This window comes from Ochotona princeps, chromosome 6, assembly GCF_030435755.1.
Source record: "Ochotona princeps isolate mOchPri1 chromosome 6, mOchPri1.hap1, whole genome shotgun sequence".
NCBI lineage: Eukaryota > Metazoa > Chordata > Mammalia > Lagomorpha > Ochotonidae > Ochotona > Ochotona princeps.
The window spans coordinates 17,991,699-18,016,042 of record NC_080837.1 but is presented as its reverse complement, the minus strand read 5'-3'; the positions used below and the strand labels follow the sequence as shown (position 1 = coordinate 18,016,042).

The window sequence follows — 24,344 nt, the reverse complement described above, 5'->3', positions numbered from 1 at the left end:
CCCGCGTGGGAGACCCGGAAGAAGCTCCCAGCTTCCGACTGGCTCAGCTCCTGCCATTGTGGCCACTTGGGGAGTGAACCAGCAATGAAAGAGCTTTCTCTCTGTCTCCTCTCTAAATCTGCCAATAGAAATAGATAAATCCTTTCAAAAAATACCTTTTGGGGCCCGGCGGCGTGGCCTAGCGGCTAAGGTCCTCGCCTTGAAAGCCCCGGGATCCCATATGGGCACCGGTTCTAATCCCAGCAGCTCCACTTCCCATCCAGCTCCCTGCTTGTGGCCTGGGAAAGCAGTTGAGGACGGCCCAATGCATTGGGACCCTGCACCCGCGTGGGAGACCCGGAAGAGGTTCCTGGTTCCCGGCTTTGGATTGGCGCGCACCGGCCATTGCGGATCACTTGGGGAGTGAAACATCGGACGGAAGATCTTCCTCTCTGTCTCTCCTCCTCTCTGTATCTCTGGCTGTAATAAAATGAATAAAATCTTAAAAAAAAAACCTTTTGAATCAGAGTAGGAGGCAAATATACAATGTTTGACATCCCATCTTTAATTATTTAGGTAAAATTTTGCTTCCCTTCCGCTGGCGTCGCTGTAAGGGGTTTCACCTTTCTTGCCTGTTGTGTTGGACGTCTGCTTTTCTGGGGAGGGTGTGCTGCTGGCAGGGCTGTGAGGAACAGTGGACAGCTCCTGCGCCCGTCCCGGAGCCGCAGGGCCTCCCCTCCCACCGTGACTTTGAGGCCGTCAGGGGAGTCGTGTGCTCCTCTGACTTGAAGAGGTCAGCTGAGGAGACCAGGATGAGTCTCAGAAGCACTTCTGTGGATTCCAAACTTAGTTTTATATAATAAGAATTTCTTTTTGCTGTGTGGGGAGGGTGGGCTGCTGCTTGCCCAGCGCGTCCCTTCCTCTTTGGCTGGAGGCAAAGCCTCCCAGATGACTGACCAGTGTTTCTGTTTGTTCCAAGGGGCTACCAGCAGCAGGATGCCCATGAATTCATGCGCTACCTTCTGGACCACCTACACTTGGAACTCCAAGGCGGGTTCAATGGGGTTTCCCGCTCAGCAATTCTGCAGGAGACTTCTACTCTGTCTACAAGTAGCAAATGCTGCATGTAAGATTGTTTCCATTTGGTTTTTAGCGGTGGTGGCATCCTGTGTTAGGTCTCCCATGGAAGGTGGAAGAGGTTCTGGGTTATTTGCTGAAGCTCCTGGGCACTTGACCTTGTGACCAGGCGGGCTAGCACATCACACTTGCCTGCGCACCAGAGGCCTGTTGCTTTTGCATCTTGGTGTAATTAAAAAGCATAAAGTATTTGTTGTTTCTTGTCTTAAAGATTTTCCTCCAAATGTAGTAAGTAATGTATGAGGCTTAATTTTCATGTATTAAAAGCCTCTCTACCTTTTGAACCTGACTCTATCTCAAGTTTGATTCTGAAGCTCAATTTTTATAAAATTTTTCTGTTTTCTAATGATATCAGGATATCTTAAGTTCCCGGGATTTTCTCTTGCCCCTCCTTTGATGTTCCTCTGAGGTCCTCACAGACTGAATACTGAGCGAGAGCAGAATGCTTGTTTTGTTTGAAAAGGAATGATTCAATGTTCCTGGGTTTCAATCAATTATAATCTCATTTTCACATCTGTAGAACGATCTTCTTAGTATTGACCTATGCAGAAAAAGAATTTAAAAGAAACAAAGATAGAAGAGTCATTACTGTATAGGGGTGGTTGTACTGCCTGGCAGCCGATAAATCTGACTGGGCCAGACTGGCTCATTTCAGTGGCAGAGCCATGCCATAGCTGATGTGGCAGCAGAGACTGGCGGGGTGAGCTGCCATCCCTGCACAGTGGTCCCCTCCATCCTGGTATCTGTGGTTCTAAATTAGAGTTCAGTGACTGGGTGGAATTTTCTTTCTGCTAGTATCAAATCACAAATAGTTCAGAATGAAAATTTTATGTGAAAAATGTGTATTTCTATTGTGCTATATTTATACAACAAGGATATAAATCAGGTTCAAGGAAAGTCTGCAGGAAGCGAAGGGTATGTGGTGTTGTTTTATATGGTGCCTAGGGAATCCTCCAACAACCACACTGAGGGATGCCCATAAGGTTTTCCTTTAGTTTAAAATGAATTTTCAGCATTTTTTCATGACATTTCTTTAAAAAATTTTATTTTTATTGGAAAGGCAGATTTAAAGAGAAGGAGAGACAGAGTAAAATATCTTTCGTCCACTGGTTTGCTCCCCAATGGCTACAATGGCCAGGGCTGAGCCAAACTGAAGCCAGGAGTCAGGAGTCTCTTTTGGGTCTCCCATGTGGGTGCAGGGTCCCAAGGCTTTGGGCCATCCTCGACTGCTTTCCCATCCAGTCCTTGAGCTGGATGGGAAGTGGAGCAACTAGGACATGAACTCTTATCCGGATGAGATCCTGGGCATGCAAGGTGAGAATTTAGTCACTGAGCACATGCTGGGCTCCTTTCAGGACATTTTAAAGAGCAGTATTTGTAATTTCCGTTTAGACAGAAACAGAAAAGGCTTATCATATATTATAAGCTGCTTTCCTGTATGCCCTTCAAAGAAGGCATGTCACTTGTAAAGGTATTTTCTAAAACTAGAAAAAGGTGTCCCATGCTGACACAGCCACCCCTACTAAAGGCCACATGGTGTGGGTGGTAAAGCAGCTGTGTTCTTTTCTTACAAAGAATTGGTTAGAAACCAGTGTCGTGGTACAGTGAGTGAAGCTTCTGGCTGTGACATGAACATCCATATTGTAATGTCCGAGCCACTTCTGATCCAGCTTCCTGCTAATGTGCTTAGGAATGCAATGGAAGATGGCTTTAGTACTCAGGCCCGGCCACCCCTGTGGGAGACACCTGGATGGAGTTCTGGGCTCCCGCCTTCAGCCTAGCCCAGCTCCAGCTGCTGCAGACATTTGGGGAGTAAACTAGTAAATGGAAGATCTTCATCTTGATCTCTCTTTACCTCAGGAATATGTGAAATAAAAAAATTTGCTTCCAAGAGTTGTTTGGTAGGATCTATTCACTCCAACATTGCAGGAGGTTTAGTCTGGAATGGCTCAGAAAATGCAGTTCAAAGGAGCATGTACTGTCTCAGGTAACGACATCAGAACAGAAACCTTTACAGCTGAAATCACCTCAGATCCACTCAGGAGCAGCCCAGCCTTAGCAGTAGCTGCTCCGAACAAAGCAGCTGTGTCACCCGGGGCCACACTTCCTTAATGCCAAATGGGGATAGCAGTGTCTGCTTTGTAGGACTGTTGCGGGGGCTCACTGGTCTAGCAAGTGGAAATGCAGGGAGTGAAGCAGGCCTGTGGCCAGTGCTTTATCAGTGCCGTTGTTCAGCTGTTCTGCCATCTGTACCTGTGACACACAGGCAGCTGGGAGAAACAGCAGGACACCTGTTCATGGTACATATCCATGGCCACAAAGACGAGCAGGAAGCAGGCACAATCTGATTGTGCGTTAGTGGTACTGCGGCCAATGATCCAAGTGCTTTCTCGTGGGGCAGCACTCTGTAAGCACTTCACACTCGGCCTAACTTGGGTCAGTTGCAGCCCAGCCCCTCAGGCAGGTCCTCTGCCTCCTGTGTTACAGCTGATGGAGCTCAGGCAGGGAGAGGGCAAGTCATGTCAGGATAGCTGCTTTATTTTGTTTTATTTTTTTGTTCTCTAAGTGATGTATTCCTGATTCCCACAAGGGAATTATGTATAGTATCATTTAAAAGCCATTGAGAGGCACAGAGAACTTTCCTATACTGGTTCGTTATTCAGATGTGAGCACAGCAGCTGGGGCTGGGCCAGACCTGGGAACTTCATCTAGGGTCTGCTACATGGATGAAGGGACCCACGGACTTGAGCCATCACTGCTTCTCGCAGGGCTGCGAGTAGCCAGCTTGGTCAGGAGCCAGAGCTGCTGGGTGTTCAGCCCAGTTCTCCTCAAGTGTTGTATGGGTACCCTGCCTGCCTGCCTGCCTGCCTAACCCCCATCCACCCAGGATCACTTTATGTGAGCAGTAGTACTTAAAGGTTACAATTGTGACATCCTATCTCGATAGTAATGATTAAGCATGTTGGACTCCTTTACTGCTTTTCCACAAATATGTGTGATGACGGTCTAAGAAAAGTCTAAAATGATTTCAGATTGAGGATATTGTGCAAAGTGGGGTAACCACAAAAATTCCCCATAACGTGAAAGGGCGTTCCAAGATGAAAACACAAGGGAGTTCTTTTCTGAGGGATACTTGCAGGGCAGGGAGGGGTATAATCAGAAGGGCCCCTTGCCCTGCATGCATCATGCCCACTCACTATGGTTGCGGCAGATGGCACTGTGGGTTACTGCTTGAGGAAGCAGTGGGATTGGAAGGGGGACTTGAGAGGCGCCTGGCGGCTTAGACGTCACTGTCTGTCTGCTGACAACATACCTATGTCACCACAGAGAGGAACCTAAAGGGCTTTTGTTTTTTAAATATTGGGATGTCTTTTAACTGAAATTGTTTCATATGTGGTAACTTCCCTAGAAATGGAGCATCTACTGTCGTTACGGCTATATTCGGCGGCATTCTCCAAAATGAGGTTAACTGCCTCATATGTGGGACAGAATCTAGGAAGTTCGACCCGTTCCTAGGTAAGACATCTCTGCCATGTGGATGGATAAGAAAGTAGAGAAATCTTCAGAAACATTGAAATTATTTTCAGAATGTATTTTGGTGTCTTTAACAGCTCTCTGCTTTTTTACCTTCTTTTAAGACCTTTCTTTGGATATTCCAAGTCAGTTCAGAAGTAAACGCTCTAAGAATCAAGAGAGTGGGCCGGTGTGCTCATTACGAGGTAAGGATATTTTCCTGTCCTTACCTTATTTGTGAGCTCCATCTGTACTGCTATGTGATTAATATCTTTAATGAATCTACACTGTAATTAAAAATGTCACCGCTGAATGATTTTTGCTCCCATTTAATCACGGTGTCTGCCACAAGATACGAGGAAAGGCGCAAAATACTGCTCAACTTGCTCTTTGTCTTTGTTAATATTGGCTTCAAAATTAAAGGTTAAAAGAAAGTTAAAGGTAAAAAAAAATCAATTTCTGTGGATACCCCACTAGCATCTATAGAAAAGACGAATACTTAGTGATGTTGCCTAAGCTATGGTGTCAGACTTTGATGGGAACAATATTTTGAGGAATCTGTTGACACAACTATTGCTTTTAACTGAGCCTATTAGAACTTACATTTACTTTGGGAGATTTTGGCTCAGTTTTTACATCTCTTTTTAAAAAGATTTTTTTTTTATTGCAAAGTCAGATATACAGAGAGGAGGAGAGACAGAAAGGAAGATCTTCCATCCGATGGTTCACTCTTCAAGTGAGCACAACAATTGGAGCTGCACCGATCTGAAGCCAGGAGCCTGGAGCCTCTTGCATGTCTCCCACGTAGGTCCAGGGTCACAAGGCTTTGAGCCGTCCTTGACTCCTTTCCCAGGCCACAGGCAGGGAGCTGGATGGGAAGTGGGGCTGTCATGATTCTAGCCGCCGCCCATATGGGATTCTGATGCATGTAAGAAGACTTTGGCTGCTAGGCTACTGCGCTGGGCCCTAGTGTTTAGATCTTAAGAGTTTATCCTCGACTGCCAGTATGCAGATAAATCACAGTTAAAATGACTCATTACTACTGCTAGTCATTTAAAGAAATTAGGATCGACAAAAGAAGCCCTAGTCTGTTTCTTAATTTACCCTGAATTATATATTCTTGAACAATAATTCTCCAGTAGTTGGCGCTGCAGAACATGACTTCAGCCACTGCCTGCAGTGCAGCATCCCGTCCTGGAGTGCCGGTTCCAGTCCTTGCTGCTCTGCTTCGGACGTGGGAAGGCGGTGAAAGGTGGTCCAGGTGCCTGGCTGCTGCCCTCTGTGGAGGACCAGGATGGAGCACGTGGCTGCTGGCTTTGGCCCGGCCTGGCCTTTTGCAGTGGAAGGAAAATTCTCTCCTTTTTGAAAAAAATGTTCAAGAATGTTTTAAGACATATATTGAAAGGTTGAGCATTTTTAGGGAGTATTTAATGCTGCATGTGTAGATCAACAAACTTCTGTTTTTGTTTTTTATCGCCAGTGAGCCAATGAGCTCTTGTTTGCTGATTCACTTGTCAGATGGACTGGGCCAGGGCTCGAGGCAGGAAGCAGGAGTGCCACCCGGGTCTGTGTTACTGGAGCCAGCTCCACCACCTCCCGGGGCCTACCTAGTGGGAAGCCGGGGACAGATGCTTCGATCAGAGCCCCGAGCGTTTTGTTCATTAGGCTAAACTCACACTCCAACAGCTGTAACTTTTTTAAAACAAGAAAGTGCACTGCCAAGTAGGATGGCCCCAAGTCATGTGTGACTTGATGGATGTAAACTATATAAAACATTCAGTTATTCACACTAGCCACAATTTAGGTATTGAGTAACGACAAGTGGCCACTACACAGAACACTAAAGCACTGCAGAGAGTTGTACCGCACAGTGATACACTAAAAACAGATTATACAGTGGAGCAAAAAACCTGTGCAAGACACAGGCTTCCCTGTGTTCTGGACTGCGTGAGGCATTCAGTCAACTGGCTCAAGGGAGGCACAGGGGTCTTGCCTGTGGCCTAGGTACTTTCTGGAAGTGGACCAAGGGGTGCCTGTCATAGACACTGAGTTGTAAGAAATGAGAGCAACAACTGTGTAGAACAGTCTGTGAGGGCTCAGTGTGCTCCCCGCCTACCATCAGTGCGAGCTGCCTCCTTGTAACAGGAGCACAAAAGGGACGAGTGGGAAGCCCCACCCATTTCACTGGCCCCACAATTTGTGGCTGTAGTATCCTCCAACTGCTTTTGGCCTATTTCAGACCAAATATATTGTGATATATTTTTTAAAGATTTATTTTTATTGGACAATCAGATATGCAGAGAGGAGAGACAGAGAGGAAGATCATTCGTCTGATGGTTCACTCCCCAAGCAGCTGCAACGGCTGGAGCTGAGCCAATTCAGAGCCAGGAGCCTCTTCCAGGTCTCCCACAAGGACGCAGAGTCCCAAGGCTCTGGGCCATCCTCTACTGCTTTCTGAGGCCACAAGCAGGGAGCTAGGTGGGAAGTGGGCCTGCCAGGATTAGAACTGGCACCCATAAGGGATCCCAGTGTGTTCAAGGTGAGGACTTTAGCCACTAGGCTATCACGCTGGGCCCTATAATACTTTCTTAATATCAAATGTACTATCACTTTCTTTTCATATGCAGGGCATGTGAATATGTTAATTTACTCAAACAAGCACTTGCTCATGGACAATGGAAACCAGTGACAGTTAAATTATTAAAGGAATCGGGGAGCCTCAGACCATGTAATCAATAAGGGATTATAACTTCATTTTATCAGTTCTTCAATAAGAGTATGTCTTTGTTTTTTTAAAAAAGTTTATTATGTATAAGTGAATGTGACAAAAATGCAGAGGATCTTTGCGTAGAGGAGCCCAAGACCCTGGCTTGTTCTGGCCTCTTTGTTGTGCGTGATGCTCCATCTGCTGCGTCTGCTTCCTGTCCCGAGTTAGACCTGTGGTGGTTAGTCTTAACTTTTTGAAAGAGTTAGAGAGCTTCTGTTTGCTAACTTACTCCCCAAATGGCCTCAATGGCTTGGGTGAAGCTGGGAGCTTCCTGTGAGTCTCCCACATGAGTGCAGGGGACCAAGGACTTAAGCTGTTTTCTGCTGCTTTCCCAGGCCTTTAGCAAGGAGCTGGATCAGAAGTGGAGTAGCCAGGATGCAAACTGTTGCCCATTTGGGATGGGAGCATTGCAGGCAGAGGCTTTATCTGTTGTAAGCATTGGCCCCTTACACTTAATTTTTAACTTGTTATATGCTTCTGTCAGCTTAACCAAATTGATGGCAGGGTCCAGTAATTCTGCACCCTCTCTCTACTTGCTGCTCTTCTCAGCCAAGGGCACTTTCTGGAGTCCCTGTCTGTGGTGAACGGCAGGTAATGCGTGCACACAGCTTTATTAACTGCAGATGGGGATGCATAAATCTTGCACAAGTTTCACATCTACTTGACAGGAACTACCTGCGTGTTTTATCAGTCTGTAATGGTTAAGCTGAGTTTTTATTTAAAATTGAAGAGTGATGAGAAACAAGCCTGGGATTTGAAGTTTAAAGTTTGCATTTAAAAGATTCACATCAGTCCAGTTCTAAAACCTGACAGATACTGCTGAAAGGGTATGGATGACATTGTGGCACAGTGGTTAGGCTGTTACCTAGAGTGCCACCCAGTCTTCCATGAGTTCAGGACCAGCTGCTCCACCTCTGACCCAGCTCCCTGTTAATGTACTTGGGCAAGAAGTGGAATACTGCCCGTGAGTGGGGGCGCTTTCCATGTGTGTAGGAGACCAGATGGAGTTCTTGGCTTCTGGCTTCAGCCTCGCTCAGTCCCAGTTATTGCAGCTCTTTGGGGAGCAAACTAGCTACTGGAAGATATAACTTTGTCTTTCGATTAAGCAAATCTTGAAAAAAATGAAAAAGCAAATACAGCTAAATCTCACTTATATTATAAATGCAAGAATAGTAAATAGAATGCTAGCAAATAAAACCCGCTAGTGTGTTTACAGTGCTAACATAGAGAAATATACACGGATCAAGTAGGAGTTATACACTGATTCAGTATTAGAGAATATAATGTATCAGAAGAAAAGTCAAAATTCTCAAATTGATTTTAATAAAACTCCACATCAATTACTAATTAAAGGAAGAATAAAGTAACTTACTAAGGCAGAAGTGGAAATGTTAACTTGCTGAGGCTGTCAGTGGTCACTGGAGCTAATGGGGAAGCAGGGACAATCCTCTACGTAAGTGGCACAAGCCGGGCAGCCTGCAGTGATGCTGCCATTCAGAGGACAAGACTGAGAAGTAAGACTCAAATCAGGGAAGTCAAAGGTCAAATGATCAATGTTGGCAGAGGAACTGTTTTCATACCTGGATTATTTTTAAAAATTAGATGAAAAATTATGAGTATTTTGAATAGTTATTGTCCAGGGACTTGCTTTTCTGGGAACATCAATTTGTTTCTTTTAATCAAAGATATTACTTTGAGAAGTTTTAAGCATGGAGTTAAAAAGTTTAGGATAGTGGCCACATACACAATGCCATCCCTCCCCCTCAAGTTGCTTTTCTATGCACAGAAATAAGATCTATTAACTGTAGCAGTAAGAAAAAGGACGGATCAGCCCTGAACAGAACACGCTGTAGCTTTGGGTGGGAAGATCCACTATGCTTGAGAGGTCAGTTTTCTCCGAGATTACTTCTTTACCTTAGTCTAACTTGTTCAGAACTTCTCTGGAGGCAGAAATTCTTAGGAGGAGCTGAGAAGGTTTTTGAAGTAAAGATAAAGGAATGGCATAGAGATGGGGGAATGTTCTAGAAGTGCTAAAATAGGAGATCCCAGTACAAAAATGTATACATAGGAATTTGTTACATGGCAAAGAAAACAGTTCAAATCAGTGGGGAAAAGAAGAAATTAGTAAGTGACATTAGTGTATATGAATAACATCGTGAAAACATTAATTTCACCACTACTTCAGATTTTAACATGTTACACAAGAGTACAGCCAAGGCCAGAACCTACAAAGCAAGTATAGAGAATGCCATTTGGTCCGGCCCCGCCAAGGCAACTGCAGGCTTCACTTGGAATTCAGTAACTCTATGGCAGGCTAATTTCTGTTGATAATTTTGCACAACATGTGAATGATATTACAAATATCCAAGTGGCCATTGGCAGAAAAGTGATTCCCACCCATAACAGGAAAGAGATCAGAGATTTAACTATATAATAGTGGTGGCCACTGGAAAAAATGGAAAGGAGATAAAACTTGAGAAAAAATATTTGTAACAAATGAGTATTTGTGATTAAAAAAATATTTGATGGAGAATACCTCCCATTTCTCCATAACTGTCTTCAAATAAATAAATATTTTTACAATGTGTTTGAGAGGCAGGTGGCAGGGAGGGAAGGAGGAAGACTCATCTTTCATTTGCTGGTTCATTTCCCAAATGCTCCCACGTGGGTGACAGGAGGCCGAGGCCACGAGCCATCAGGAAGCTGGACCAGAAGCAGAGGGGAACTTGATCTCAGGCGCTGATACAGCAGGTGGGACTAGGGTGTCTGGATGGAGTATATGAATGAAAGGAAATGCAAATGGCCACTGTACCTTCTTAAGAATGATTGGTTACAGTTAAGAAAATGGAAGTGAAACAAGGTGGGCCAAGAGGCTAGATAACTGTGCCGTTAGTGATGGGGCACTCAGGGATGTTACTGTTTGAAGTGCAGATTGGTACCATGGTGATCTACCTGAAGGGCAGAGTCAGGGATCTAGCACCTGATGGTTCACTCCCCATGGTCTCAGCACCAAGGGCTGGGCGGGCCAAAGCAGAAGCTTAGCTTGCATCTCCCACAGGACCCAAGCACTTGGGCCATCCTCTGTTTTCCCTAGTTACATTGGCAAGGAGCTGGTTCAGACGTAGAGCAGCCAAAACTCAAGCTGGCACTCACACAGGAGCTAGTATCACTGGCAGCAGCTTAACACACTGCACTACAACACCATCCCCTGGTGAGCAACATCTTTATAGGCATTTCCTTACAGACAGTAATTTTACTTACAAACATGAACAGTATGTAAGGTATTCACTAAAGCAGTATCGTAAAAATCAATTGTAACATTACATAACAAAGAGTTGAACAATAACTATGCTATTGGAACAGATTTTTCAGATAGTAAAAATGTCAGATGTCCCATTAGTTAAGAATATGCTGTTATCGGGCCTGACGGCATGGCCTAATGGCTGAAGTCCTCGTCTTGAACGCACCCGGGATCCCATATGGGCGCCGGTTCTAATCCCGGCAGCTCCACTTCCCATCCAGCTCCCTGCTTGTGGCCTGGGAAAGCAGTCGAGGATGGCCCAAAGCTTTGGGACCCTGCACCCATGCAGGAGACCTGGAGAAGGTTCCTGGTTCCTGGCTTCGGATTGGCACAGCACTGGCCGTTGTGCTCACTTGGGGAGTGAATCATCGGACGGAGGATCTTCCTCTCTGTATATCTGACTTTGTAATGAAAATAAATAAATCTTTAAAAAAAAAAGAATATGCTGTTATCTCGGCAGTGTTCCTCTTAAAGAAATGTGTATGTCTTAATAATTTTCCTTATTGCCAAGAAACATGCGAATTGTAGAATTTGGGAGAAATTTTAAAAAGAGTACATATGTCCCTTACAAGCTCACAATCCCAGACACACTGTGATTTAAAAGTTGTTTCTTAAATAGCAGTTAGAGCTTTAAATTGATCGGGATGATACTCTGCTGGCTCTGTCTTCAGACCAGAGAGGGTATACCTAAGAAGCCGTTGAACTTGACTGGACAATAAGATGCTGGACTCTATGTTTTGGTATATGCTTGCAATGGGGGAATCTCAACTGAACTTGAACTGTGGTTATGCAACAAGGTGGAGGAATCCACCATGGGGGGAGGGTTTGGGGAGGGGTGGGGAGAATCCAAGTACCTATGAAACTGTGTCACATAATACAATGTAATTAATGAATTAAAAATAATAAATAAAGAAAAAAAATAGCAGTTAGAACCTGGGAATAATGCAAGGTGGTGGCAGAGGAGGCTCTCTCAGTGCAGCCAGGTGTAGCTGCTGCTGCTGTTGGAACTCCCTGGCAGTGGAGCTGGCATTGTGACACTGCCGGTTAAACCACTGCTTGCAACTAGTGTTTGAGGTCATTCATCCTACTCGGAGTCCTGGCTGCTCCACTGGGAAGAAATAAGCTGAGGGACCTGAGGGTGGTGGCTGTCTGAGGTGAAGCATCTCAGGGGGTTGAGGGGAGAGTGGAGAGCTGGCTCAAGATGCTGGGAGGAGGCCAGGACAGGAACAGGGTACACAGGTGTGTGTGTGTGTGTGGGGATGCTCAGGACTGCCCCTTACGCTGTTCTGTCAGGAGTACCTGAGCTGACACCGGATGGCTGCCAGAGTCACAGCAGGGAGCACTCCTGCATTCTGACATTTGGGTTTCGACTCCACATGAGCTTGCTGTGGCATGTTGAGCAGATTCCTGAGATGAGAGATTATAGATAATCCCCGGTGGGCCTTTGAGGCCCGCTGGTCAGAGCTGCGTGCCTGTGAACGCCTGGGAGGTGCCACGGTTCCAGCCACAGCACTGCAGTGTGTGCTAGGTTTTCTTCCATTTTCAAGTTTTAATACTCTATTTTATGTACCACATTTTATCCATTAATCTCTTGCTGGCCCAAGGATGTCATGCGCATTTTGGCTGTTGTAAACTGTGCTGCCGTGAGCATGGTGGGTAGTACTTGGTTGAGTGGATGCCTCAGAGGCTGCAGCATCTCCCACACGTGTGGTGTGGGAGACTGTGCCAGCTGCAGCCTGGGAGCAGGCATTGTGGCTTGGGAAGACAAGATGCTGAGTTGGACATGTCGGCAACCCTCACCAGAGTCCCCAGGTCAAGTCTTGGCACTTCTGCTTCCAATGCAGCTTTCTGCACTGTGCCTGGAAGGCAGTGGATGGCGGCCCACAGCCTGGGCTTCCTGCCACCCACGTGGGGAGACTCAAGTGACTTCTGGCTTCGACCTAACCTGGATCTGGCTGTTGTGCTCATGGATGCTGGTAAACCAGCAGTGGAGGCTCACTCTGTCAGTCTACCGCCCCACCCCCTTTAAAGAAAGGTGTCTGAAAACTGGGCTTTGCATTTGAATTTCCCTAATAACTTAGTAATGTTAATCATATTTTGATATGCTTACTGGCTACTTTTTTTGTCTTCAAAGAAAAACCATTCAAGGTGTTTGCCCTTGGAGTTGTAGTTCTTTACTTGTGATGCTTAGTCAAACCTTTTCACACACGTTTCCATTCTTCTCATACTGTCCCAAGATGTACAAATTATTATTATTTAAAGATTCATTTTATTTTTATTGGAAAGTCAGATATACAGAGAGGAGGAGAGACAGAGAGGAATATCTTCCGTCCAATGATTCACTCCCCAAGTGAGTGCAATGGCCGGTGCTATGCCGATGTGAAGCCAGCAGCCAGGAGCTCTTCCAGGTCTCCCTGGGTGCAGGGTCCCAAGGATTTGGACCATCCTCGACTGCTTTCCCAGGCCACAAGCAGGGAACTGGATGGGAAGTGGAGTTGCCGGGATTAGAACCGGAGCCCATATGGGATCCTGGGTGCGTTCAAGGCAAGGACTTTAGCCGCTAGGCCATGCCGCCAGGCCCCCAAGATGTACAAATTATAATTTTGATAAATTCCAACTAACCCAGCTTTTTCTTTGCATGTGTTTGATATCCTAGGAAAGAAATTATTACCAAGTCCAGTGTCAGGGAACTTTTCCCCTGAGGGTTTGTAAAACCTTGGCGTCTTAAAACCAGGTCTGATGTGTTCTGACTTGGTTTGGCACTTGGTGCAGCGTTGTTCTTTGGCGTGCTGTGTCAGAAGAACTGCTCTCTCCTCATTGACTCGTCTGAAAAAGCCCACAGCTGAGTGTCAGTGTGAGGGCTGACTAGTCACTGTTTGTCCCTGAGCCAGGACTTTTGACCCTTGAGGTCCCTTGAGCATCTAGCAAGCACACACTGCCCACTAACTGTCATGCTGATGTAGATGCGGTTGTCTTCATTTTCTTTCAGGAATATAGAAACATTTTTGTGTCTTTTCATAAAATTTCCTGCTCTTAAAAATATTTTTAGTGAATTAAGTTCACAAATTCATTTTTTCATGATTTAAGCATTTGGTGTTGGTCCGTAATGACTGGCAAATCTAGGTTTTCTTCTGTGTTCTCTTGTGTTCCTGAGGAGTTGGATAGTTCTGAGTTTTACAGGTAAGCTTTGTTTTATTCTGAATTGAGTTTGTGTCCGCCTCCAGGCACCTCATTCTGACAGTATCCCCTCTTGTCAGGCATTGACTGCACTTCTGTTTCAGGTTCTCTGCTGTGTTGGTTAGTTTACAGTAAGTCTCTGAACAGTATCGGCCTTCCAGTCTCATTCCTCTCCAACAGCATGGTCTTTGTCTTAATGTCTTTTAAATTTTCTTTCAGTAATAGTTTGTAGTTTTCTGGTGTAATTAAAATCTTTCCCTAATATTTTTTATTTTCCATATAGGATCATGTCATCTGTGAACTGATTTTGCTTTTCCTCTTTTGATACTTTTTGTTGTTTCTTGTCTGACTGCTCTGAAACTTCTACCCTTGTCTTGTTCCTTGTTTTAGGGGAGAGCTGGGATGTTCATTGTGAGTTTCCATAGATGGCCTTTCTCATGCTGAAGTTTTTCTGTCCCTAGTTTAAGTGTTTAGATGCTGATTTTAAATGTGGGCGATTCCATTTTTCTTTCTGCACATCTCTATCCTCTGTGCCTGTCTCAGGTATGCTATAGGGAATGTAAGGTTGGAACAGTTGTACCCTCCTGGGCACTGGCCTCGCCATAAGACACAGAGATGCTAGTGTTGTATTCCTGGGCTCTATTAGGATGAAATCAAGCAAAGAATGGTCACTGTGCCCTGGAGCTTGGAATTGGCTCCTGGAAAGGAGAGTGGACGCAAAGCAGGGCTGGGAGCAACAACCTCCTGGGCATGGTCACAAAAGCACCAGCCCCTTGGTGCCCACCCAGTACCCAGCTCCCACCTAAGCCCTGCCAGACCTTGTTCCTACTAACTCCCCTGAAGGGATTCTTTCTGAAACTGGTCTTCTGGAAGCTGAAGTTGGCTTGGTCTAACCAGCCACCCACGCAGGTTCCCAGCATATGGATTCTGGCTCCTCAAATCCTGGGGGGGGTGTTTCTACCTGAGGGGGGACACAGGGCTTTGAGGTTTTTTCCCTTAAAAGCAGTGACATGCATTTTGTATGTCTCTGAACAAGACTGGTGGTGTGCAAAGTGGGCATATTTCTCCTATAAGGGACAAGGGAGTGACTATTTCAGGTTTGCAGCACATAAGGTCTCTGCCTCACCCACACTGCACCCACACAGGGCATGCCCTAACGAAACTTCACCAAACCAGGTGGCTGCTGGCTTAGGGCCCTTGTTTATAAACTCCGGATTACTACTTCTTCTTACAAGAAGAAAGTGTAGCTGTTGTGGATGTAGGGGATTAAACAGTAGTCTGCACAAAGGATTCCTTGGGGTCTAGGAGGAGGTATAATCATTTATATCAAGTATGACTGCAAATGTTTGTTCAAAACTTTCAAAATGCTTAAGTGCTTTGTCTTCTATAATGTAACATATTGAGAGAACTGCCATTAAAACTTTGATTTTTATCAGGAAAGTTAATCAGAAGGTGCTGTGCACACACTGCCATGCTCACAAGCAGGTGCTGTATTCTGTATGTGGTTTGCAAGGAGAAAGAAGGAGTTTCTGAGGTCTGTAGGCACTAGCCGAGAGTTCCTGCTGGGCCGTTCAGCCTCACAGTTCACTCTTTAGTCTCTGATACACTGCATCAGTAGACATGTTATTTAAATGCTGGAAAAATTGATTTGGTTTTAGATTGTCTCCGAAGTTTTACCGACTTGGAAGAACTTGATGAGACAGAGTTATATATGTGCCATAAATGCAAAAAGAAGCAAAAGTCCACAAAAAAGTTTTGGATTCAAAAACTACCCAAGGTAAGTGTAGAATTGCAGGTTCTGAGGCCTGTTACAGGGCAGGGGAGGCCTGTGCCTGCCCATGCGAGCTGCTCCAGGGTAGCCTCTCGACCTTGGGAGAAGGCAGAAGGCACATGGGAAGAAATGGGCATGACAGGTCAGAAAAGTGACAGGGCACTGCGTTTGGGGGATACTAGTACGGGGCGGCCACTGGCAAGGCAGGTGGTTGGTCACAATGTCTGTGTGTCTGTCCCACAGGTGCTGTGCTTACATCTGAAAAGATTCCACTGGACAGCGTACTTAAGGAACAAAGTGGACACATATGTAGAGTTTCCATTGAGAGGCCTAGATATGAAATGCTACTTGCTAGAGGTAAGGTGCTCACACAGTTTGCCATTCAAGGCTTCACGCAGAGGCTGCCGAGGCAGGTCCTCCCAGGGCCTCCCGACCACTGCTCCTAACTCGTCCTGGGGATGCCGCCTTCTTGTTCCGCAGCCTGAGAACAGCGACCCTGACAACTGCCTGTACGACCTTGCTGCAGTGGTGGTGCACCACGGCTCTGGGTGAGTGCACCACCGGTTGGGTGGGAAAGCCTGTCAGCCTTGTTTGGTCTCCCCGCACTCCCCAAAAGTGGACTGAGATGCCTTCAAGTGAGTGGAAGCCTGCTTCCCTCCCCTGCTGGCAAGGAGAGAAATCTGCTGAGTTGGGGCAAGTTCAGAGCTGCTTCTCTTTCAACCTTGCACTGCCAACCCACAGAGCGTAGTCACTCCCCTGGGTGGCTGAGCTTGCTGGGGGAGAATGGGAGCGACCACTGGGAAGGACCCTTGTGCCACTGACTTTCTTCCCCCTCAAAGTTTGTGCCAGGGACGGATTTCTTCTTTCGTTCTGTTTAACCTCCAAACTTAAACTGTTGCTATTGGGCCTACTACTTCTCAGGTTTAAATCCTTTTCTTTCAGAACTGTACAGCCCCATCTCCACTGTCATGAGTGAACACGAGTCTGATTGAAACTTCTTTTGGGACAGTCTGTTTGCATTGTGGTTGGTTTCCTTTTCTCTTGAGGAGCTTGTAGGAACCCCAGACCGTGGACTTTATTCTCCACCTCTCTGAGTTGCCTTCCATGTGCTGAAAACTGTTCTGTAATGACTTAGTTCTGTTCCCCACATCACTAACTTGGGTCTCACCTGTTTCCACACTGGAGCACAGCATCTCCGCACTGCTTCCATCTGGGGGCAGTCGCATTTTTCTTACTTTATGGTTGGAGTACCTTCTGGAAACTACTGATAGTAACGAGAACTGTCTTGCTAGTTTGCTGCATTAAATTTCTCAAGGATTCAGCACTTTCCTTTCTGCCCTTCTCCTCCATGTTCTTTATTTTCCCTCAAGAATTTGCTTTTTGGGAGTTTGCTGAGAAGGACAGTGGGGGATGGAGTCCTCATTGGTAGACAGGGAAGCCTTGTCAGCTGCTGCCAGCATTTTGGGGTGGATCCTGCAGGCAGGAAGTCGCCCCTGAGGACCATGGCAGCAGCAGGGGTGCCACTTTTCCACACCTCGGCCCGGTGTTTCACAGGCCCTGACCAATGCTTGCGGGCCATGAGTTGCTCTTCTCTCACCAATGCTGTGTTTTATGCACGCGAGAAAACCCTCGGTTGCTGGCTAGTGGAAATTTTTTTTTTTTTGCTTTCCTGGGTTAGTTTTGAAGGAATTTGAACAAGAATGTGGGAAGTTAAGCTTAGGGCAGACATGTGGCCTGGAGGTTTAAGAGGATTCCATAATGGGATCACATCCTGACCCCATTCCAGACTTCCTGCTAAACGCAGACCCTGCAGGCTCAGGTAGTTGGCCTTTGCCCGTCATAGCCCCAGCTGCCAGCTTTACTCAGCCTCAGCTAGTCTGGCACTGGAGAGTAAAGCAGTGATGGGAGCGCTTTCTCTCAAATTTTATAAACACTTTTGATGCCTCCAAGAAGCTTTTAACAGTATTTTGTAGGTGGTCATAGTGCACGTTCCAAGGTGGGCTCCTGCTGTCTCAGTGAGTTTGCAGCTACTTCCCCTTCACTGGCTCTCTCCCCAAAACGACCTTAATCACTGACTGGAGCCAGGAGTCCCACCCAGGTCTCCAGCTAGCACTCTGATATGGGTGCCAGTGCCCCAAGCAAGGGACATCAGCTGCTGTGGCACACTACTGCAACACCAGCCCGTAAGATTGTGTAACTACACTGAACAAAATTTGACCTAACATGTAACAGATTATATGTAACTATTCAAATCCTTGTGTGATTTCTGCATTCTGTCCTTTGACCTTTGCTTTGCAGGGTCGGTTCTGGACATTACACAGCATACGCCACCCACGAAGGCCGCTGGTTCCATTTCAATGACAGTACTGTGACACTGACGGACGAAGAGACCGTGGGCAAGGCCAAGGCCTACATCCTTTTCTATGTGGAACACCAGGCCAAAGCTGGATCAGATAAACTTTAATACCTCCTCCAAACCGTCACTCATCAACTATAGAGGACAAGCATTTCCAGTTTTCCATAAATACTTGATCCAACATTTAATTTCATTGTGCACTTTTCAATTTCTCTTTGGGGTTTAGTTTCATCAGTGGTAATGACTTACTGAACATGGGCACCAACTAATTTTTTTGTTCTACCAGAAAACCTCAGCAGACATTTTGATTTGCTGCTTTAGTTGTAATTCAATTTTTATGTGTAGTTTCCAAAATTTAGTTCTATTTGACTTTTTTATATTAATGTTTTCAGTTATCACTCTGAGGCACATTTGCATATATGCTTTTGTTACCCTCACACGTTGAAAACAAGAATTGTTGCCGGTCGCGGGGTGACGGAAGGGCCGCTGCGTGGAGGCTCGTGGGTTCCCCGCACACAGCCCTCAGTGCCTTGTGTGGGCTTCGTCCTGGCTGCCTGTGACCAGGGACCCGAGGGCATCACTGAGCAGACCAGGTAACCGCTCCTCTGCGTGTCTCTCAGGGCTGCTGTTCATCAGCACTAACTCAATAAACCTGTTGGTTCTGTCGTATCTGCACCAGGAAGTCCAGCGTTACTGCATTGGTTGGTTGGCAGGTATTCTGTGTTTGTTTTTTTCTTTGCGAGGGAGACAGGCTGGGAGTACAGGGGAAGACCAGTTCCATTCAGGACCTGGCAGCTGAGACCTCAACCAGCGCATGTGCAGCTGCTTCTCTGGGTCACCCTGCCTGCTGAGGGCGGGGTGCGCACCTTCCGGGGCCTGTCCTGCCAGCGGAACACAGGGACGACCGTCGCAGGATGGGTATCACTTTGGATTGTAGTAGCCTGTTTTCAGAACTAGATTGCACTTTAAACCTAACCGCACCCCGTTGGAAGGCAGCAGTTAGGATTTCCAGGAGCATCCTAAGCCAGTCCCCCCACCTAGGAGCCCCACATGCTGTCAGTCCCTTGTCCTGCTCAGAATGTGCTTTGTGTTAAGCCAGCCAAGCAGACTTTTGGGTAAAGAAAAATGATAGAACGATGAACGCCCCATGACTCCCCTCCTGTGTCTGACATGGGAAGTTGTAGGCTAATGGGCTGAGTGCCCACATTTCCTCAGTAGAATATAACCAACAAAGCTAAGAGGACAGGGATAAACGCAGATCAGGTTTAAAGTTATTATTCAACACAGTGGCCCTGTGAGATCATGTTAAAGCTCAGTGCCTCAGTTGAGGTCTGGACATGGAGCTGCAGGATGGGGCAGACCTCTGACGCTCCCCACGCTACACCGAGTGCCCCGTGACACGGCTCTATCTTCCTGCCAGTGAATACAGGCTGGCAGGCTCAGGCCTGAAGAGTGCAGCACCAGAGCCTTAACAGGAACTCTGTACGTAGAGAGTCAGTGCCAAGGTCTCTCCTGGATTGTAGGAGATGTTGATAATGACTGTCTCCGATCGGCCCCTGTTGAGAAGGCCATGGCTGCGTGACTCCCGTAGCCAAGCCATGGCCCCTGCCCCGCAGAGGGCTTCGCAGGAGTGCCCCGCTGCAGCAGCAGGCCCGGGCTGTCTGTCCCCTTCTACTCAGTGGTGTGACCGTACCCACCTGTATTCTGAATCTGCAGCTGGGTGGCCTCAGCTCTGCCCTCCCACCCCCGCCCTGTGGTCCTGGAATAAGAAAACCCTTTCAGAAGTCGTCCTCCCAGGCAGGTGAGTCTGTGGCAACAGCACCCTCTCTCCATGGTGGACAGCCCCCTGGGCTCTGCTCCGGCTGTGGGGATGAGATGCAGCGCCCCCCCTCCCCGGGTTTCTGGGTGGGCACAAGTTTGCTCCTTACAGCCAGCCTCCCCCGCCATGGCTGTGCACTAAGTCTACTCAGAGAAGCGGGCAGCCGCATTCATCCCTGCCCTCCTCAATCGTGCAGCCCCAGGTCGGTGCCGTCCTGGCTGGCCCTGCTGTGATGGAATCCCTGCCACCGCCCACAGGACTGCAAGTACCTGATTCAAGTTGTGACCGCGTTACTGTCCAGCCTCGCCAACCTGAATGTTTGATGCAAGGTTTCATTAAAGGTCTCCTTTCTTTCTCCTTGACTCACATTTCCTAACATCTCCTGTGGCACGTGCCTGAACTGCCAGACTGCAGGGACAAATCCTGCGGGCGGCCCAGGGCTCACTGGTGCTGTGCCCGGGGCCCACGGGGCTACTCCCCCCTCCCCTGCCCAGCTGCGTTCTTCCCCATGCCCAAAGCTGCTTCCTTGGGGGTAAAGAGGTTTTGTCATTTTCAAGCAGCAAACAAGTGCTGCTTCTAAACACCAGGCCTATTGCATCTCTGCCCTCTACAGGAGGGTGAAGGAGCCACGGAGATTCAAGTTGCAGACTTGGGGCAGGCTTGTCCCCTTTGGGAGGCTGGGAGAACTGGGCCCCGCCAGCTCCTGACACTATGTGGGTTCCCCCCCCCCCCCCGCCACACACTTGCACCGTTCTCACAGGGCACTGGCTCCAGGCTGTGAGGCAGCAGCAGGCCTCCACTCCTCCTAGGGTTTCCATTGCAACGTCCTGCTTTGAGGGAAATGGGGACCCCTGGGGCTTTCTGTCCTGTGTGCCTGTGCAGTCGCAGCCTTCACCAGCAGAGTGCTGTGGGTCACAGTGCTCAGTGGAGCCTGCCCAGCCACGGGGTCCCGAGCCTACAAAGAGCAGCCCGCTGCCCCTCCATGCCAAATGCAGGCATGGCTTCTGTCACTACACTGAGTCCCCCACTACAGCCCCCAGAGCCAGCTGAGGCCACCTGCCTCCTCCGGCGGTGTGCCAGCCACATGGCCTGGTGAAGCAAAAGAATTTGCATTTATGCCAACCCTACTTCAGTCCCATGGCAGAGGGTCTGGGGCAGAGGGTCTCCTGGCCCCCAGGAGCCAGGAACCTGCATTCCCAAGGCAGACCACGCCAGCACAGAACCAGATCCTGGGAACAAGGGATACAGAACATGTGCCCTGAGGGGCGAGTCTGAGAAAGCAGAGGAAGACTCCCAAGTTGGGGGTGGGGAGTGCTGGGGCGCTGCTTGGGGGCCAGTACAGTTCAGGAGGTGGGAAGCCCCCTATCAGGAAAGAGGTGACGCCAGGTGAAGGGACCCAGATTTGTAGCCCCAGGCATAGAGAGGCAAGTAAAAGCCTGGAGAAGACAAGCTCCTACCATTGGATAGTTTACGAAAAGCGTCAGGGAGGCTTCAGCCAACAGGTGCAGGCTGGAAACGCTGTGCTCCGAGGCCACTGACCCTGCTTCCGGTGCTGCGGCACCCCTGTCCCCTGGTGCACCTGAGAATCACAACTGCTCTCCTCCTCGATCAGCGCAGAGCCCCACCAGCAGGGGAACGCCAGGAGTGTGTCCTGCATGCCCCTGTGGGCTCCAAAAGATGAAGAAACCCTTTTAAGCAAACTAAGGAACTACCACCAGCTGCCTTGCTGCCAGGATTCCCAATCCCTCCGACCATCAGCTGCACCAACTGCTACCCTCCCGGAGGTCTGCAGCTTGGCCTTTCTCCCCTGCCCCGGTGCCTTAGCAGCAGTTGTTGGCCAAAAATAAACCTCCATTCCTCAACCATATATGTCCACTGGGCCTGAGCAGGGGAGGAGCTGCAGCAGCCGGCGGGTGGCTGGATCACAGCCTCCACACACTGCCCTGGGCCACGCTTTGCCATGCACATCACCCAGCTCAACCGCGAGTGCCTACTGCACCTCTTCTCCTTCCTGGACAAGGACAGCAGGAAGAGCCTGGCCAGCACCTGCTCATGCCTGTGGGCTGTGTTCGAGGAGCCTGCCCTCTGGCCATTGCTGCACTTTAGCTCGCTCAACGAGCTGCGCAAGGACAACTTCCGGCTGGGCCCTGCGCTGCGCAGCCTCTCCATCTGCTGGCACTCCAGCCGCGCACAGGTGTGTGGCACTGAGGACTGGCGCCGCAGCACCTTCCACAGGACCCTCTGCAGCCGCCACGAGAGTCTGGTCAATGACTTTCTCCTTAAGGTGTGCGACAGGTAGGCCACCCCCGGATCACCAAGGCTCCACCTGGACACCCCTGGGCCTCCCCGCAGCACACTGTCCAGCGCAAGGGCAAAACTGAGGGTGACAGCTGCTAACCCTCCCCAGGGCGCATGGGCTGCCCCCGCGCTGGGGGCAGCTGCCTTCCCTGGCAGCACAAGGGAAGTGCAAGGGAGTAGGGAAGTGGGCCTGTTCAAACTCCCAGCCAGCAGGTGGGGGGCAGGGGCCCTGCTGTCTTTCTCACACAGAGAAGGGTTGACTGGGCCACGTGGAGGACCCCCAGCTCTGCAGCTTGTCACCCAGGGGACCCCAGTTCCAGTCAGGCACAAGCTCACGTGCCCTCTCTAAACAGGATCAAGTCCCTCACCTCACCAGGCGGGGCAGTCCATTACATACCAGCACGTGGCAAACAGGGGTCAACTCTGTGCCCAGTCTATAGAGGTCCCCAGGGGAGGGGCCACCCACCACCCTTGGGCTTCAATGCCCCATGCCCTTCAGCACCCTGGAGGTGGCACATCTCCTCACTGACACACTAGCCTAGCAAGGCTTACATCGGTCCCTGGCCAGAGCCAAGTCATAGGAGCTCTCTATGGTACCTTCCTCATGGACCAAACTGCAGCCTTGCACGTGAACCTGAGGGCCCAGGGCATCTCCCTTCACTCCCTTAGGCCCAGCTGGGCACAGCCTGGGAACTAAGACAAGGCAAACATTCTGCACCCGACGGAGGCACCCCCCTCCCCCATTCCAACTCCCACCGGCGGCCGCGGGAGCCAAGGCCCTACCCTGGGGCACGCGCACTCCTGTTTCCTGGACGCCCCCCTACCTGGAGAAGACAGAATTTTTATACCCCCCAGTCCTCACCGTAAGGCCCAGCTGAGGTGGGTGGGGGACAGCCCAGGAGGCCCGGGAGGTGACTGGTACGGCCACCCGAGGAAGGGGGCTGAGAAAGGTGGCTGGTATGCCTGGACCCGAAGACTTCAGCCCCCTCCCCGGCCAAGCAGGGACATACGGATTCACCAAGGCTGGAAGGAACCTACAGCACTCCACAGCACTCCTTTGTCTCCCCAATCCCACCTCCATTTCTGATTACAGCCCTGTGATAAAAGCAACACTGTCTCCCTGGCATTATTTCTCTGGCCCGCTGTCTGTGCTGGATCAGTGAACCTCGCCTGGGAGCGCTCCCAGTAAGGCCTACTCTGAGCCAAACTTTATTGGGAGCGCTCCAGGGCAAGGGCCACACTGCAGGGCAAGGGCCACACTGCAGGGCAACGTGACGAGGGCGCCAGCGAGCCAAGGAAACACAATGTCTAACTTTGCTCAAGAGCTCCTTGCAGCAGGTCCCAGGTGGGGCGGCAGAGGGCCTTGCTTGGGTGGGAAAGTCCTGACCTCTTCCACACTGGTGCCCAGGAGCACGCGGTCACACACGGCTCCAGGCAGCTGTAGTCTAGAGCCCAGAACCAACCCAGGGGCGTCCAGCCAGGGTCATTCACGGACACAGATGGAAGCCAGGCCACCAGCCACGTACTGCACTGCCCTCCCACCCCGCAGTCACAAGTCTGGAGACAAGCAAAGACTCTGGTGTCTCCTGGAGCCGGCAGGGCAGTCTGGCCGCCCTGGGGTGTCCCACGGAGACGTCTCATGGGGCCTACTGGGACTCTGGTCGTGATGGAGGCCCCTAGCCCGGCCGGCCCGGCCTCCTTCCCCGCGCGCTCACGGCGCTCTCCCCGCAGGTGCCCCAACCTGGCGTCCGTCACGCTGTCGGGCTGCGGCCACGTCACCGACGACTGCCTGGCCTGCCTGCTGCGCTGCTGCCCGCGACTGCGCGCGCTGCGCCTCGAGAACTGCGCGCGCGTCACCAACCGCACGCTGGCGGCCGTGGCTGCGCACGGGCGCGCGCTGCAGACGCTGCACGTGGACTTCTGCCGCAACGTGAGCGCGGCCGGCCTGCGCCGCCTGCGCGCCGCCTGCCCGCACCTGGCCCTCCGCGCCGAGCACAGCGCAGCCATGATCCCCGACCAGCCCCCGCGCCCCGCGGCCGCCCTCCGCAAACTGCTCCCGCGCTGAGCCTTGCCCTGGGCCTCCTTTCCCATGCAATGCCTACCTCACACCAGGGTTTCACCCGTAAGATGGACGTGACATTAAATGGTCAAATGCTTGGCAAAGGTGCGAGTGCTTCTCACTCAACACTGGCTTGCCCTACCCCTCTTCCCCCACCCATCCTCGGG

General features: G+C 49.5%; 2 protein-coding genes across 14 annotated transcripts in view; both read left to right on the top strand.

Moving 5' to 3' along the window:
* USP3 (ubiquitin specific peptidase 3) overlaps window positions 1–18,676 on the top strand; it is a 102,650-nt gene extending 83,974 nt beyond the window's left edge. For 12 of the 13 annotated variants that reach the window (XM_004578001.3, XM_058665716.1, XM_058665722.1 and 9 more), the window contains 7 exons: window positions 959–1,105; window positions 4,526–4,632; window positions 4,755–4,835; window positions 15,533–15,651; window positions 15,889–16,002; window positions 16,126–16,193; window positions 17,944–18,676. In XM_004578001.3, the coding sequence (XP_004578058.2) occupies window positions 959–1,105; window positions 4,526–4,632; window positions 4,755–4,835; window positions 15,533–15,651; window positions 15,889–16,002; window positions 16,126–16,193; window positions 17,944–18,109 (802 nt within the window). In that variant the 3' untranslated portion in view covers window positions 18,110–18,676. Of the gene's footprint in view, window positions 1–939; window positions 1,106–4,525; window positions 4,633–4,754; window positions 4,836–15,532; window positions 15,652–15,888; window positions 16,003–16,125; window positions 16,194–17,943 lie in introns of all 13 variants that reach the window. The other variant, XM_058665725.1, reaches the window with a different exon arrangement.
* Window positions 18,677–21,456: 2,780 nt separating this feature from the next.
* Window positions 21,457–24,336, top strand: FBXL22 (F-box and leucine rich repeat protein 22). The gene is made up of 2 exons (XM_004578348.2): window positions 21,457–22,115; window positions 23,850–24,336. Exons 1-2 carry the CDS (start codon window positions 21,781–21,783, stop codon window positions 24,181–24,183), a joined length of 669 nt encoding a protein of 222 aa, XP_004578405.2. The 5' UTR covers window positions 21,457–21,780; the 3' UTR covers window positions 24,184–24,336.
* The last annotated feature ends 8 nt before the right edge of the window (window positions 24,337–24,344 follow it).